This window comes from Fukomys damarensis, unplaced genomic scaffold (genome assembly GCF_012274545.1).
Source record: "Fukomys damarensis isolate Sample0158 unplaced genomic scaffold, DMR_v1.0_HiC HiC_scaffold_19, whole genome shotgun sequence".
In the NCBI taxonomy this organism is placed as follows: domain Eukaryota; kingdom Metazoa; phylum Chordata; class Mammalia; order Rodentia; family Bathyergidae; genus Fukomys; species Fukomys damarensis.
In genome coordinates, this window is record NW_022900931.1 from 61,314,371 (window position 1) to 61,328,020 (window position 13,650).

The 13,650-nt window shown below is 49.2% G+C and overlaps 1 protein-coding gene across 1 annotated transcript in view; it reads right to left on the bottom strand.

The window, feature by feature from the left end:
* Nucleotides 1–1,951: 1,951 nt before the first annotated feature.
* Nucleotides 1,952–13,650, bottom strand: part of Ethe1 (ETHE1 persulfide dioxygenase) — a 13,900-nt gene continuing 2,201 nt past the window's right edge. The window contains exons 4-7 of the mRNA XM_010623273.1: nt 3,628–3,757; nt 2,926–3,015; nt 2,463–2,579; nt 1,952–2,228 (exon numbers count right to left, since the gene is read on the bottom strand). Of these exons, the coding sequence (XP_010621575.1) occupies nt 2,191–2,228; nt 2,463–2,579; nt 2,926–3,015; nt 3,628–3,757 (375 nt within the window). The 3' untranslated portion in view covers nt 1,952–2,190. The remainder of the gene's footprint in view (nt 2,229–2,462; nt 2,580–2,925; nt 3,016–3,627; nt 3,758–13,650) is intronic.

The following is a 13,650-nucleotide window of genomic DNA, read 5'->3' on the forward strand; positions in this document are numbered from 1 at the left end:
GCCTCGGAGTTCAAAGGCTGGCCCGGAGCGTTCCGGGGGCGTGGCCTGGAGCTTTCTGGGGCGGGGCATGGATTGGGGCTTTTAGGGCGCCGCGCCCCGGGCGGGCCCGGAATTTGAGGCTGGGGTCCTCGTTCGTCCCCCTCCCAGGCTCTCCGACCCAGAGCCTCCTTGCGGCCCAGCAGCCCTCTCGATCACCCGGCCTCCCTAGGGGAGCGCCACTCCATCTCCTCGCTCCACACTCACCCCCTTGCTGCTCGGAGTCCCATAGTCTTGGCCCCACCTACGCCGCCTCACCCAGGGATCCAGGAGTCGGGGCTCCCAATCCCCCTACCCGTTCTCCGGACAAGCCTGAGCCTGAGTCCGTCACTCCCGGGAACCAGACCTGCGGCTCCAGCTCCTCCGCCCCCACCGCCCCGAGTCCCCCGCTCACCCGCTCCGCTGTCGCTCTGGGCGCTGTCGCTTCTGCTGCCAGAAAAGTGGTTGGGGAGGAGGGAGGAGAGAGGCCGCCCCGTCCCCCTCCCCAGCGGCCCGGAAGTGGAGGGGGGACAACAGGTCCGACTGCTCTCAGGGAGCAGGGAGCGACCAGCTCGCTCCGCCCGGGGCCGCAGCACGGGGGCCTCCTGGCCCCACCCGCTCCACCCTCGGAGAACCCAGGGATGCCGCGCACCGTCCCTGTCCCAGTGCCCTGGAGGGCCGGCCTCCCTGCCTAGATCCCGAGTCCTCAAAGAAGATAGGAATGGAGGTGGGGGCCTCTCCCCTGTAATAAGCCCTTTAGAAGGGCCCCGACCGGTTCAGGGAGCTGGACAGGGGTAGGGGGTGCCCTGGGCTGAGTCAGTGACCAGCCCAGAAACACAGGGAAGTACACCCCACACACACTTTGTCATGGGGTGGAGGGCAGAGGATAAAGCTTTCAGCCAGACCCTTTCCTCTCTGAGCAAAAACAGGAAAGGAACTGGCTTGTGTGTGAAGGCAGGAAGCCCTGTGGAGTGGTGCACACCTGAACCCTGAACGTTCAGCACTGCGGAGGCTGAGGCTGAGGGTTGGAAGTTCCATTCCTGCCTGGGCAGTTTAGCCATACCCTCTCTGTAAACAAAATAGAAGCCTGGCCCGGTGGCTTAATCCCAGCACTCTGGGAGGCTGAGGCAGGAGGATGGCAAGTTTGAGCACAGTCTGGACAATTTAGCGACTCTGCAAGACCCTGTCTCAAAATAAAATCTTAAGAAAAGGATGGGGTTGCAGTTCAGTGGCAGAGCTGCCCTCGGTTCCACCTCCGTGCTAAACACTCATCTCACAGCAGACCACCCAAAAGTAATTACCGTTGTCCACCTTATACTTGGGGAGACTGAGGCTGGAGGTACACGTGTACCCCAGATCTACATTTTATAAATGGAACACCAACTTCTTTCTCTCAAAATCCATATGATAGGGCCAGGAATTTAGCTCAGTGGTGCCGCCGCCTGCCTCACAGGCGCAGGTCCTCAGTTCACTCCCCAGTACCAAAACAAAACAAAAATTCATGTGATTAACCAGTAGACAAAGTGTCACAACGCGCCAGGAAGTGCCTGAGAGATGTTCTGGATGATAGCAATCATAGGAGCTCTGATAGAATCAGCATCGCAGCTGCCAAGCATGCACATTCAAGGACTTATCAGATCTTCCTGGCACTTCTATTATTATTACTCCCATTTTACAGATCAGGAAACTGAGGACCAGGGAGGGCAAGTAACTTACTCTGGGGCTCCAAGGGGGAAGCAGTTCAAAGGAAAGACTGGGTTCTAGCTGGGGTCATAAGAACACTTGCCCCGAAATCTGTGGTTGCTCCCGTCTTGTGAATTAGGATCCCAGCCACGTCAGCCCCCTGGGTCCTCATCCTCCCTGGCACCCCAGCTTCCCTCCGGAAAATAGAAGTCAGATTCACAGACCAAAAAAAAAAAAAAAAAAAAAAGTTTTATTTAAGAAGCTCGAAGAGCTGGTGAGGGATAGGGGTAGGGAAAGGAGAGAGACGCAAAGATGACAGCTTTCCCTGGCCCCACCAGTATATTCTTTTTTTTTTTTTGGTACTGGGTATTGAACTCAGGTCCTTGTGCTTGCGAGGCAGGCAGTGGAACCACTGAGCTAAATCCCCAGCCCATCAGTACATTCTTGACATCCAGAAGGAGGACCTGACAGAACAGCTCAGGAAGGCGGGGTCTACACTCCACAGCGCAAGTTGGCTGGAACAGCAACATCTGAAAGGAAAAACTATGGATAGAACTAAGGGCCTGGCACATCCCTGCCCCAGTGAAGACCCAGGATCAAGAGAAGCTCTTTTCTGTAGAATTATAGTTCTGGCCCCATCTGCCCTCAGGCCCAGCCTCCTCCCCCAGACCCAGGGGTCCAGGCCCAGCCTCCTCCCTCGGACCCAGGGGCCCAGGCTCATCCGTCTTCTCTGAGACCGGGACTTGTGCTCCCCAGGTACTTACCTATCTGCTCAGGTTTGGGCAAGTTCAGGTTGTCCATCAACTTGACAAATTCCTCACAGCTGAGGGTGAGCCGAGGGTTCAAAGTCCTCTCCTCCTCCACAGTGGACACTGTAAGCCCTAGTAGCCAAGGGAGGGGAAGGAAAGTCTCTTAAAATGACATCCGTGGGGCAACTCCCTGGTCTGGATCTACCAGGCTCTTCCCAGAATGTTCCTAAATCTTTTTCACTTCTTGACGGACACTATGGCAAACGCAGTTCCCTAAGGAAGCCTGGGAAAACCCAGGCCCCAGGGAACACTGGGAGTTGTGTAGTTTCTATTACGTGCTGTACACCCTCACGCTGAACCTTGTTGGCCAGAGGAATTTCTGGGACTTGTAGTCTCCACACCCTATGAGTATTATAGGAGTTCGCTAGCCCCTCTCCCAAGCAATGGAAGCCCCACACCTCCTTTGGCAAGGCCTCACCATGGTAATCATGAGCCGGGTAGACCAGACACTCCCCTGGAAGCGTGAAGATGTTTTTGTGGACTGAGTGGTACAAGGTCTTAGCACAGCCTGGGGAAGGAAAGCTCAGGGGTTAGTGCGTCACAGGACAGGAGAAGCCCCCTAACTCCTTTCCCCAGTTAAAGAATAGGAGGAGGAAATCCCTACAGCTGAACTCCTCTGCCAATCCCCATTTGTCTAGGCAAAGGGAAGAGCACTCTAGGCAGGAGGAACAGCATGTGTGCAGGACCGAGGAATTGGTAAAAGGTCCACAGTATAATGAGGCACTCGGGAAGTTGGGCTGAGGGCCGGAAGCATGAGAAGGAGCCCCCACCCCAGGGAGGCCAAGAAGGTCCTTGGCAAACAAAGTGGGCAGAGCCACCACCTAAGCTGCTTCCAGATTCCCAGCCCTCAAAAACAGTGTGAGACAGTAAGCCTAAGTCAGGACTTACGCCACTCGGTTCTGGGGTTGTTACACAGCCGTAGATAACTAATGTACTGCGAATGTTACCATTCTCTAAGTCTGGCCACATGTATCAGATTCCTCCTGTACTGCAGGAGCTCCACTCCTTGAATCTACTACTGACCCCCCGAAAACCTAAACTCCACTCATTCATCCTGGTCACCGACACTGAGAGCCCTGGCACGCACTGCGGCCTTGGGCTGGATAAGGGTGGGAGTCACCTTGCTGGAAGTCCGTTCGCCCACACCCTCGGATCAGCAGGGCATCTCCAGTGAACGCCATGCTGTGGTCATTCAGGACAAAGGTGACACAGCCCGGGGTATGGCCAGGGCTGGCCCGGGTCTCCAAGGCCTGGCAGGAGTGGGGTATAGAGAGACAGTCATCAACCAACAAGCCTCAAGGCCTCCAGCCCAGAAGCCTCACCTAGCCCTGGGGGTCATATTCTGATGACAAGATCAACAAGTCTGGTTTAAAATCAGTTCTAGCCGGGGCATGGTGGCGCACACCTGTAATCCCAGCACTCAGGAGGCTGAGACAGGAGTATCTCTGTGAGTTGAGACCAGCCTGGGCTACATAGTGAGTTCCAGGTCAGTCTCAACTACATAGTGAGATCCTGTCTCAAAAAACCAAAATAAATAAATAAAACTAACTAACTAAATAAATAAAAAAAAAATGAGTTCAAAGTTTCTGAACGGCGACACAACAATTTGGAGCCAATCAGCTGTAACTGGAAAACACGGTTATGACACACAGAGAGATATCACAGTGACTTATAAACTGCAGATACCAACAGACCTTGCAAAGCAATCAGGAAAAGATAAGCACGTCAATACAAAAATAAAATAGCCGGGATACAGCTCAGTGACAGAGCAAGTGTTGAGCAGATGTTACGCCCTGCACTGCAAGCCTCCAGCAGCGCTAGGCCTGGTCCCAGCCCCTGAGCTGAGAAGTAACCACAGTGGAACAGAGCTGAACAAAATGGAGAACAGGGGAGTGGCCGGGCGCCTGCTGCGAGGTCAGGGCGAAGCTCAGGCCTCAGCTCTCAATGCAGAGGGGGAATATTTGTCTCTGGGAAAAGGCACAGTCCCCCTGCCCTCTCCATTTTGCAACAGGGCCTGACTGAACGGCCTCCTCTGGCTTTGAATTTGTGATCCTCCTGCCTCAGGCACCGGAGTCACTGAGACTACAGGGGCTGCCAGGCTCTTTTTTTTTTAATTCATTAAGTTTATTGTTACATTGTAGCTACACAGTACGATGACATTCGCACTGGGACTTTGTATCTATACATGATGTATCTCAGTTCTTATTTTTTCCCCACTCCCCTGCCCTCCCATCAACCCCTCCAGCCCTCCCTGTTTACAAACACTTTGTTTCCATTTTCTCCTTCTTTTCTCATATTTTTCTTTCCTTTCCCTACCTCCCCACTTCCCCGGCCCCACCCGCTCCCCCTTTGGACCTTTTCTTCCCATTTCACTTTATCCATTAGAAAAGGCAGAGAGAAGAGGGGCCTAGCACACGGAAGACCTAGGTTCCTGCCCGGCAGCGACAGGGGAGCAGGGAGAGGGGAGGAGAGGAGGAGGCAGGGAGGGGAAAGGCAGAGGGGAGGAGAGGGGAGGAAGGGGCAGCAAACAGAAAGGGCACCGAGAGCAGCGTGGACAGGGCACAGGAGACCACGCGGCTGAGGTTCTGACTCCCCATTCGGGGCTCGGGACCCCACCCACTGGAAGGCTCCTCAGAAGCCAACAGGCTTCCTCCTCTTCTCTTTTAAGTGGCTCTGATTTCCCCAAGCAGAATAAGCCCAATGCTGTGGCTTCGGTCTGCAGTGTCCCCCAAAGGCTCTGACTCCAGTTCGTGGCACCACTTGGGTGGTGGTGGAACCTCAATCTCAGGTGATCCTCCTGCCTCGGCTTCCTGGGTGCTAGAATTACAGGCTTGCACCAACAACACACCTGGCTACTGTTAACTGTTTTCTTCAAAAGAATCTGGAATGCTTTCAATAGTTCTGGAGTTATTGTTCTCTACAAATTTAGGTAAATTCACTCATGGGCTCTGGGATTTTTCTATTTTTCTGATTCTGATTGAACCTGGGGCCTTCATGCTGAGCTACATCCCCCCCCCTTTTTTTTTTGGTACCAGGGATCGAACTCAGGACCTTGTGCTTAGAAGACAGGCGGTGGCACCACTGAGCTAAATCCCCAGTCCTCCAGTCCTTTCTCTTATTTTGAGACACTCTCACTAAGTCACTAAATTGCCCAGGCTAGATTTAAACTTGAAATCCTCCTGCCTCAGCCTCCCAGGGGGCTAGGATTACAGCCTTTTTCCCCTTCTTTTACTCCCCCACCACACCCCCGGTTCTGGGGATTGAACCCAGGGCCTTGCGTATGCCAGCCAAGTACTCTTCCACTGAGCTACATCCTCAGTCCTTTTTACTTTGTGACAGGATCTTTTTAGGGTGCCCAAGATGACCTTCAATTTACAGTCCTCCTGCCTCAGCCTCCTGAGTAGCTGGAATTATAGGCATGCCCCTCCATGCCTGGCATTCTTTCATAAACTACTATCACAATCAGATGAAAAACATTTCCATCACCTGCTGAAGTATCCTTGTGCTCTTTTCTAATTCATACCTGGGCCACCCCACCCACTACCGACAACACCCCACCTATTTTCTGTTGTTATATGTAAATGGTTAAAGTTACTCCACCTCTGGTTCTGTCTGCTCCTTGTAAAACAGACATAATAACTGTACCCAGCTCACAGGGCCAGTATAAACTATTTCATGTACATAAAGCACCAAGAAAAATTCTCAGACTATACTAAGTGTTACGTAATAAAAGCAATGCTTTAAAACTTAAAAACCACTGACCTAAGAGAATTACAAGACTCCTGGGTTCAAATCCTGGCTCACTTGGCTTTTATGATTTCCAGGCAGGTTGCTGGCTTTCTCATGCTTCCTTACTGGTAAAATGGAGGAAAATAATTTCGACCTCACAACACAGTTATGAAGGTTCAATGAGTCCCATCTGTCAGCAGGGACGCAGGGGAGCCCGAGGGCCAGATTCTGCCCACAGAAACTGTTGTTCAGTGATTACTAGAACACTAAATTTACTGCGTGACCCTAAAAATTGGGTGCTGTTTCCAAAATGTGTATTTTTAGTTTCCACCTTAAAAACACAAGAGGCTGGATGTGGTGGCTCATGCCTATAATCCCAGCACTCAGGAGGCTGAGGCAGGAGGATTGAGCCAACTTTGAGGCCAGCCTGGGCTACATAGCGAATTCAAGGCCAGCCTGAACTGCATAATGAGACCCTGTCTCTAGAAAGGAAAATAAATACAGAAGAATAAAGCTGAATGTATTCCTAAACCCAAATGTCCACCATAAATGACAAAGGCACCCAAATTTGCCATAGGCTCCCCACTCCCTGCTGCCTGAAACTCTGTGCCAGCTGCTATTTATGACTCTACCCGTGGGCTTAGTTCTCCTAGAACAGTTACAAGTTAGAAGGAAAGTCAGACATCTCAATCAAAAGATAATTTGTAGGACCGGGCATTTAGCTCAGTGATGCCGCTACCTCTACCTGCCTCACAAAGGAAATGTCCTGAGTTCAATCCCCGGTATCGCAAAAAAAAAGGTAATTTATAGCCAGGTTGGTGGCACACAAGCATTAGTCCCAGCATTCAGGAGGCTGAAACAAGAAGATCTCAGGTTTGAGGGCAGCCCGGGACACAGAGTAAGACTCGGCCGCCCCCGGAGCAAATGTTTTCTCCCCAGAACCGACTGTGTGCCAGCAGGTGCTCTAACAGCCCTCCAGTGCTGCGCTCATTCAATCCTGGTCCCTGGATTGAACGCATTTTCCAGATGGGGAAACAGAGCCCAGAGAGATACACAGCTCAGGAACTCAGGAGTCCGGAGCAAATGTTTTCTCCCCAGAACCGACTGTGTGCCAGCAGGTGCTCTAACAGCCCTCCAGGGCTGCGCTCATTCAATCCTGGTCCCTGGATTGAACGCATTTTCCAGATGGGGAAACAGAGGCCCAGAGAGATACACAGCTCAGGAACTCAGGACAGGAGGTGGCAGAAGCCCTGCCTGGCCTCCGGGGGCTCGGAATCTCTGGGTCTCTGTACGTCAGGGCCCGGTGTCACCCTGTACTCTGTGACAGGGTGGTGAGTGGGGGAACCATGCAGAGCTCGGGGTCCTGAGCCACAGAGGAAAGGAGATTAATTTGGGGACAGGAAGAGACCTGCGGGTCAACCCCATGCCAGGACGACCTGTTTAAACCTCCCTCGGTCACCGAAAACCCACACGGTTAACAGCACAGCCCTGAAGTCTGTCTGCCCAGGTTCAAATCTTAGTTACCTCCGAGCTAGCAGAACCCTGCACATTTAGCCTTTAACCCCTCCCCACGGGGGAGGGGTACGCTGTTGCATCCCGAAGACCTTCCAGATAAAGGCTGAGAAAATTCGCTGACGGAGCTCAGCGCAAGGCCTGGTGAGAAGCGAAGGCTGGATGTCTGCTACCTTTCTTATTAACCCACACGGAGCAATCTGCGGTCTACTTCGTTTGAAGCAAAAAGAAGTTTTAGAAGGTGAGTGACACCAGGAAGAAACCATCAAACACATCCAGAATGTGAGATATCCTGTAACGCAAGTCAGGAAGCTTGTAAAGTCACTGTCACAGAGCGTGGTGGCACACACCTGTGATCCCAGCACTCTGGGAAGCTGAGGCAGGAGGATTGCAAGTAGAAGCCCAGCTTGGGCAATTTAGCATTGTGGCAAGACCCTAATCTCAAAATAAAAGAGGACTGGGGGTGTAGTGCAGTGTGGAGGCCCTGGTTCAATCCCTAGGGTCACATATACATAGCATTATAAAGCAAAAAGGGTATGAAACTGTTCTAGATCAACAAACTAAATACATAATAAATACATTAGTATTTATTTTGCATTATAAAGCAAAAAGGGTATGAAACTGTTCTAGATCAACAAACTAAATACATAATAAATACTAATAACCACCAAATGCCAGGAAACTTGATTGGGCCCTGGTTCCTTAAAAAGCTGTTAAAAAATTACTCCTGGAACAACTGCAGAAATCTGAATATGGGATGAATATTTACTGATGATATAAAGTCCTTATATATTTTGTTATTTTGACCAAGGGTATGTAAAGGAGTGGTTCTCAAAGCGTAGCTGGGGGAAACCTAAGGGTCCACAAGGTCAAAACTGTTCTTTCAAAAAACTTTTTGCCTTTCCCTTTTCATTCCCACAATTTGTTCAGTGGGCTTTTCCAGAAGTTCCATTATTACTGATAATATCATGCTCCAGTGGCTGATGGAATGCATGCTTGTATATTCTTGTTTTTAAAAAATGTCTCAAGGAATTGGGTGTGGTGACCCAGGCCTGTAATCCCACATGCTACGAAGCTGAGGCAGGAGGATTGCAAGCTCAATGTCACTATGGTCCAAGGAAGTTCTCAAAGCGGATAAAGCACTTAAATCTGCCCTACGCCCACAGAATAAGCTCAGACCCCTGTTGTGGGAAAGGAATTTTCAGGAGTAGTCAGTAAAAGGTATAAAAGGATTGATTAGGTAAGATCTTTAAAGTACACACATTGAGCTGGGGATTTAACTCAGTGGCTCTGCACCTGCCTGGCAAGCACAAGGGCCTGACGTCAATTCCTCACACACACCCCCCAAAAAAAGGTACACAGACAAAGAAATAGAATGTGGACCTAAGAGACAGAGGGGGAGAAACACAGGAATCGGAGACTCAGGCTGTTCTATTTATTAGGCTTTGGGGCTGTCCCTAAAATTCATTGTCTAGGATTGTTTTCTGGTCAGGTTTATCTATTGGCTATGTTAAAATGGAAACCATTTTTGTGATTCTTCTGCTCCACTTCCCACGTACGTGCCTGGTAGGTCCTCCATAATTTTTCAGAGTTCAGAGATCAAAAAGTCGGAGAGTGTGAGAACCACTGTTACAGAAGAATCCTGTTCTTGGGAGAAGTCTTTCGGGGTGAAATGTCTGCGATTTATGTTTGGGGGGGTTGTTTGCTTTTGAAGTTCTGGGGATTGAACACAGGGCCTGCTGCGTGCTAGGCGAGCGCTCTCCACCGAGCCACACTCCCACCCCTCGCAACTGAATTTTCGCCGCTCTGGAGCAGGGAAAGCGTATGCAAAGTGAGAAATAAAATGGCTGTGCTAAAATGTCTGCCCCTGGTGACCTCAGGGAAAGCGCATGAGGGTGCTAAAATCGAACCGCTATTTCACTTGACTAGAGATTGGGAAATAATCGAAATAAGCTGCAGGTGGAAGGAGAGGGCGCCTCAGATCTTGACCAGTGGCAGCCACTGAAACTTGCTCGCTGACCTCCTAAGCTGTACAGTATTTCCACTGGGCCCCGCGCTCTTCTGACAATTTCATTCTTCCCCTCCCGGACACGTCAAGCACACTGCACTGCTCCACAGCTGTCCTATCTGTTTCTGGCAGCAGCTGAATCCACCCCCGACCGCATCAGCTAAACACGCAGAGGGCTCAGTCCGCAGGGCAAACGGTTCCCTCTGGGCCTCGCAGTTCCCACGGCCGACACTGCCCCCTGGTGGAGCCGGCGCACCCGGCTTCTTTCCCGTTAGGTCCGCGTGTTACTACTCTTCGTGCCTTTGTTCAAAAGTTCCTCACCTTGGACTGCCCTCGGTCGGTGCCCTTTAAATTCTAAAATCCAAAATCTCATTTTCCATTGTAGCTAAATACACTGGATCTATATCTTCCTTTATTTTGTGAAAGTTTAGGGGACAGTGTACTGACATTAAAAAAAAACCGAGGTGTGGTCCGTGTCTCCACCCGGCTAGGCCCAGGATCTGCTGCCAGCATGAATGACACAGTATCTGGGCCAGCAAGTTCATGGTCACTGACTTGCTTCGGCCCTGGAAAGCAACAATACCCAAGCCAAAAGATCAGGGAGTTCATGGTCACTGACTTGTTTCACCCCTGAAAGCAATACCTAAGCCAAAAGCTTTTCGTATTTGGATTCAGAGCCCATTTTGGCGGTGACAAGGTAACTGGCTTTGGCATGATTTTTGATTCCTTGGATTATGCAAAGAAAAAGGAACAGAAACATACACTTCCAAGACATGGCCTTTTTGAGATGAACAGGACCTCAAGAAAACAGCAAGAGGAATGCAAGAGCAGACAAAGGTTAGGGGGATTTGTCCAGCAGCAAGCTGGAGGCCGGACAACAAAAGAGTGAGGATTCTGCAGTGCCTGTCTGCAGTGACTGTACAGTTTTCATAAAAGGGTTAATAAGCTATAAAAACTAAAATAAATAAAATGAGGGAACCAGGACTGGCAATGCATGCTGTAATCCCAGCACTCAAGAGGCTGAGGCAGGAGGATCACTGTGAGTTTGAGGCCAGTCTGGGCTACATAGTGAGTCAAGGCCAGCCTGCACCGCAAAATGACACTGTCTACCAAAAAATAAAATGAAATAAAAAGGGCTGGGGGTTGTGTTATTTCTCACTCTAGGGTCACTACATTACTGCACTGATACATATCCCCTTACTTAATCACTAACTTCAAACTGCCTTTCTATCAGCCCCCACACACAGCATTTATGCATCACAAAAAGGCAGGAAGGAATCGAAGGAAAACCACCCAAAGGAATGTGCACATAGGCACAAGTGCTCTGGTCAGAGCTAAACACAGCCAGACAGCTGACAGCCAGGCTGTGACAAGTTCCAGGTACCCACATGGAGGGAAGGGTCACAGGTCCTAAGGAAGAGGCCAGCAGTAAGGCCCAGGGATATTACCCATCTTTCCGGAGTCCCTGCCCCTTTTGGGGGCAGCTTACTGTCTTCTGTTTTTTCCTTCTTACAAATAAATCATCTACCTTTTTAAAACTCCATCCCTTGCTTTCTTTTTTTTCTTTTTTTGGCACTGGGGATCAAACTCAGATCCTTGCGCTTGTGAGGCAGGCAGCAGAACCACTGAGCCAAATCCCCTGCCCTCCATCCCTTTCATTTGTTATTGGTGCTGAGTTTTTGATCCTGGGGCTACATGCCCCATGACACATGGGGAAATAGCTCAGTACAAAGGCCCTTGATGGAATCCCCAGTGCTGGAAAAAAAATAAAATAAAATAGGGACTGGGGATGGGTGCAGCTCTGTGTGAGGGTGCTTGCTTGACCTGCCTGAGGCCCTGGGTTTGATAAAAATAAAGAAATATACAACAGGAGGCTGTGGCTTAGTTAGTGGTAGAGCACTTGTCCCCCACATATGAGGCCCTGTGTTCAATCCCCAGCGCAGCCAAAAGGAGGATACATCGAGGTCTATGCGATGAAATTATTTTCAACTTTTCTGTGTGAGTTTTTTCACAATATAATGTTATGAAAAAAAAAAAAGACTTATCCCAAATTCAAATTCTGTATTTAATTTCAAACAGGAGGAAGAACTGAAACCGCATGTGGGCCACACAGGGATCACCACTAAAGCTTGGAAAACATATGAATTCCCTGTGACAACCCTAACACTGAAAGAATCTTTAAATTGGGGCCTGAGTTGTTGATACTTTGAGCAGCACCCCTTGAAATGAGCATATTTAACAGGCTAGCTACCATAGGAGCTGAAATGTTTGATTTTTCGGGCAATGCTTATTAAAAAGGAAAATTCATTCTATAATGGAAACCATTCAAATTGGGTCCACTTTGAGTGTAAAAAGTACAACTAGCTCAAAAAACTATTCGGCATCATGCAGTGAACTGATACTGTTTTTGTTGTGGTGGTCTGTATTTTTTTGTTCAAGCAGGGCATTAGAATATGTATCAAAGTCATAAATATTTTGCCATTACACACACACACACACACACACACACATATATACAAATACATATGTTCCTGTAGTTCCAACTACTCAGGCTGAGGCAGGAGGATCATGTGAGCCCAGAAGTTCGAGACTAGCTGGGGCAACACAGTAAGACTGTCTCTTGAACAAACAAAACAAAAACCCCAACTGTCTGGCAATTTCTGCTAACATTAAACACACATGGCATCTCTCTGACCCAGCAAATCCAACTTTTTGGTATTCAGGGCAAAAGATTCACATGACAATCTTCACGACAGCATTATTCACAGTGGCCAAAAACAAGGCACAGCCGTCACCAGAATGGATAAATAAACCCGTGTATTCATACAATGACACTCGGTGCTGGAAGCTGATAAGCTATAACCAACAGAACAAATTTGGCCCGTCAAATGTTTTTGTAAGGCTGGTGAGCGGAGAGTGATTTTTACAAGTTTTCATGATTGGAAAAAATAATCATAATAAGAATATTTTTCTCAGCCAGGAATGGTGGCACACGCCTGTAACCCCAGGAGGCTTAAGCAGGAGAACTGCCCCAAGTTCAAGGCCAGCCTGAACTACATAGCGAAACCTTGGCTCAAAATAATAGTAATACTTTTGACACATGAAAACTATCTGAAATTCCAATTTTTTTCTCTCTCGTTCTTTGTTTTGTTGTTTTGTGGTATTAGGGATTGAACCCAGGCCCTTTGCACTAAACTACATCATCAGCACTTACACTTTATTGTTTTATTTTGACAGAGTGTCTTGCTAAGGTTGCTAAGTTCCCCAGGCCGGGCTTGAATTTAGGTTCGTCCTGCCTCAGCCTCCCAGAGTGCTGAGATTACAGGCCTGTGGTACCAGGCCCAGCTGAAGTTCAAATTTTAGAGTCCATAAATACAGTTACATTGGAACACAGCCATGCCTATTCTATGGATGCTTTCACACTATAACTGGAGAATCCAATAATCACAACTAAAACCTTCTGGCCTATAAAATATGGTATTTACTATCTGGACCTTTACTGAAAATGCCTGCCAAATCCACTACCTGGCAAAGAGAAGGAAAGAAATGCAACTATGAACACAGCATAGAGCGCAAGAAGCCAAACGCAGGCGCGGCTCTGTAATTCTTCCTTAGAAGGTCCAGAACACGCGAGACTATACGCAGTTGCATAAGTCAGCAGCCAGGCAGAGGCTGAGTGATGTCCTGGATCTGGAAGGGGTGGCAGAAGCTCAAGCGCACACAGTGTGGAAAAAAGTACGGTGACCAGGAGAAAAAAGTGGACCCGTCTCCAAAGACTGATCAAGAATTTAGACAAAAGCTGCCAGGTATGTTGGCGCTGAGTTGGAGGCCAGCCTGGGTTACATAATGAGTTCAGAACCAGCCTGAACTACATAGGGAGACCCTGTCTCAAAA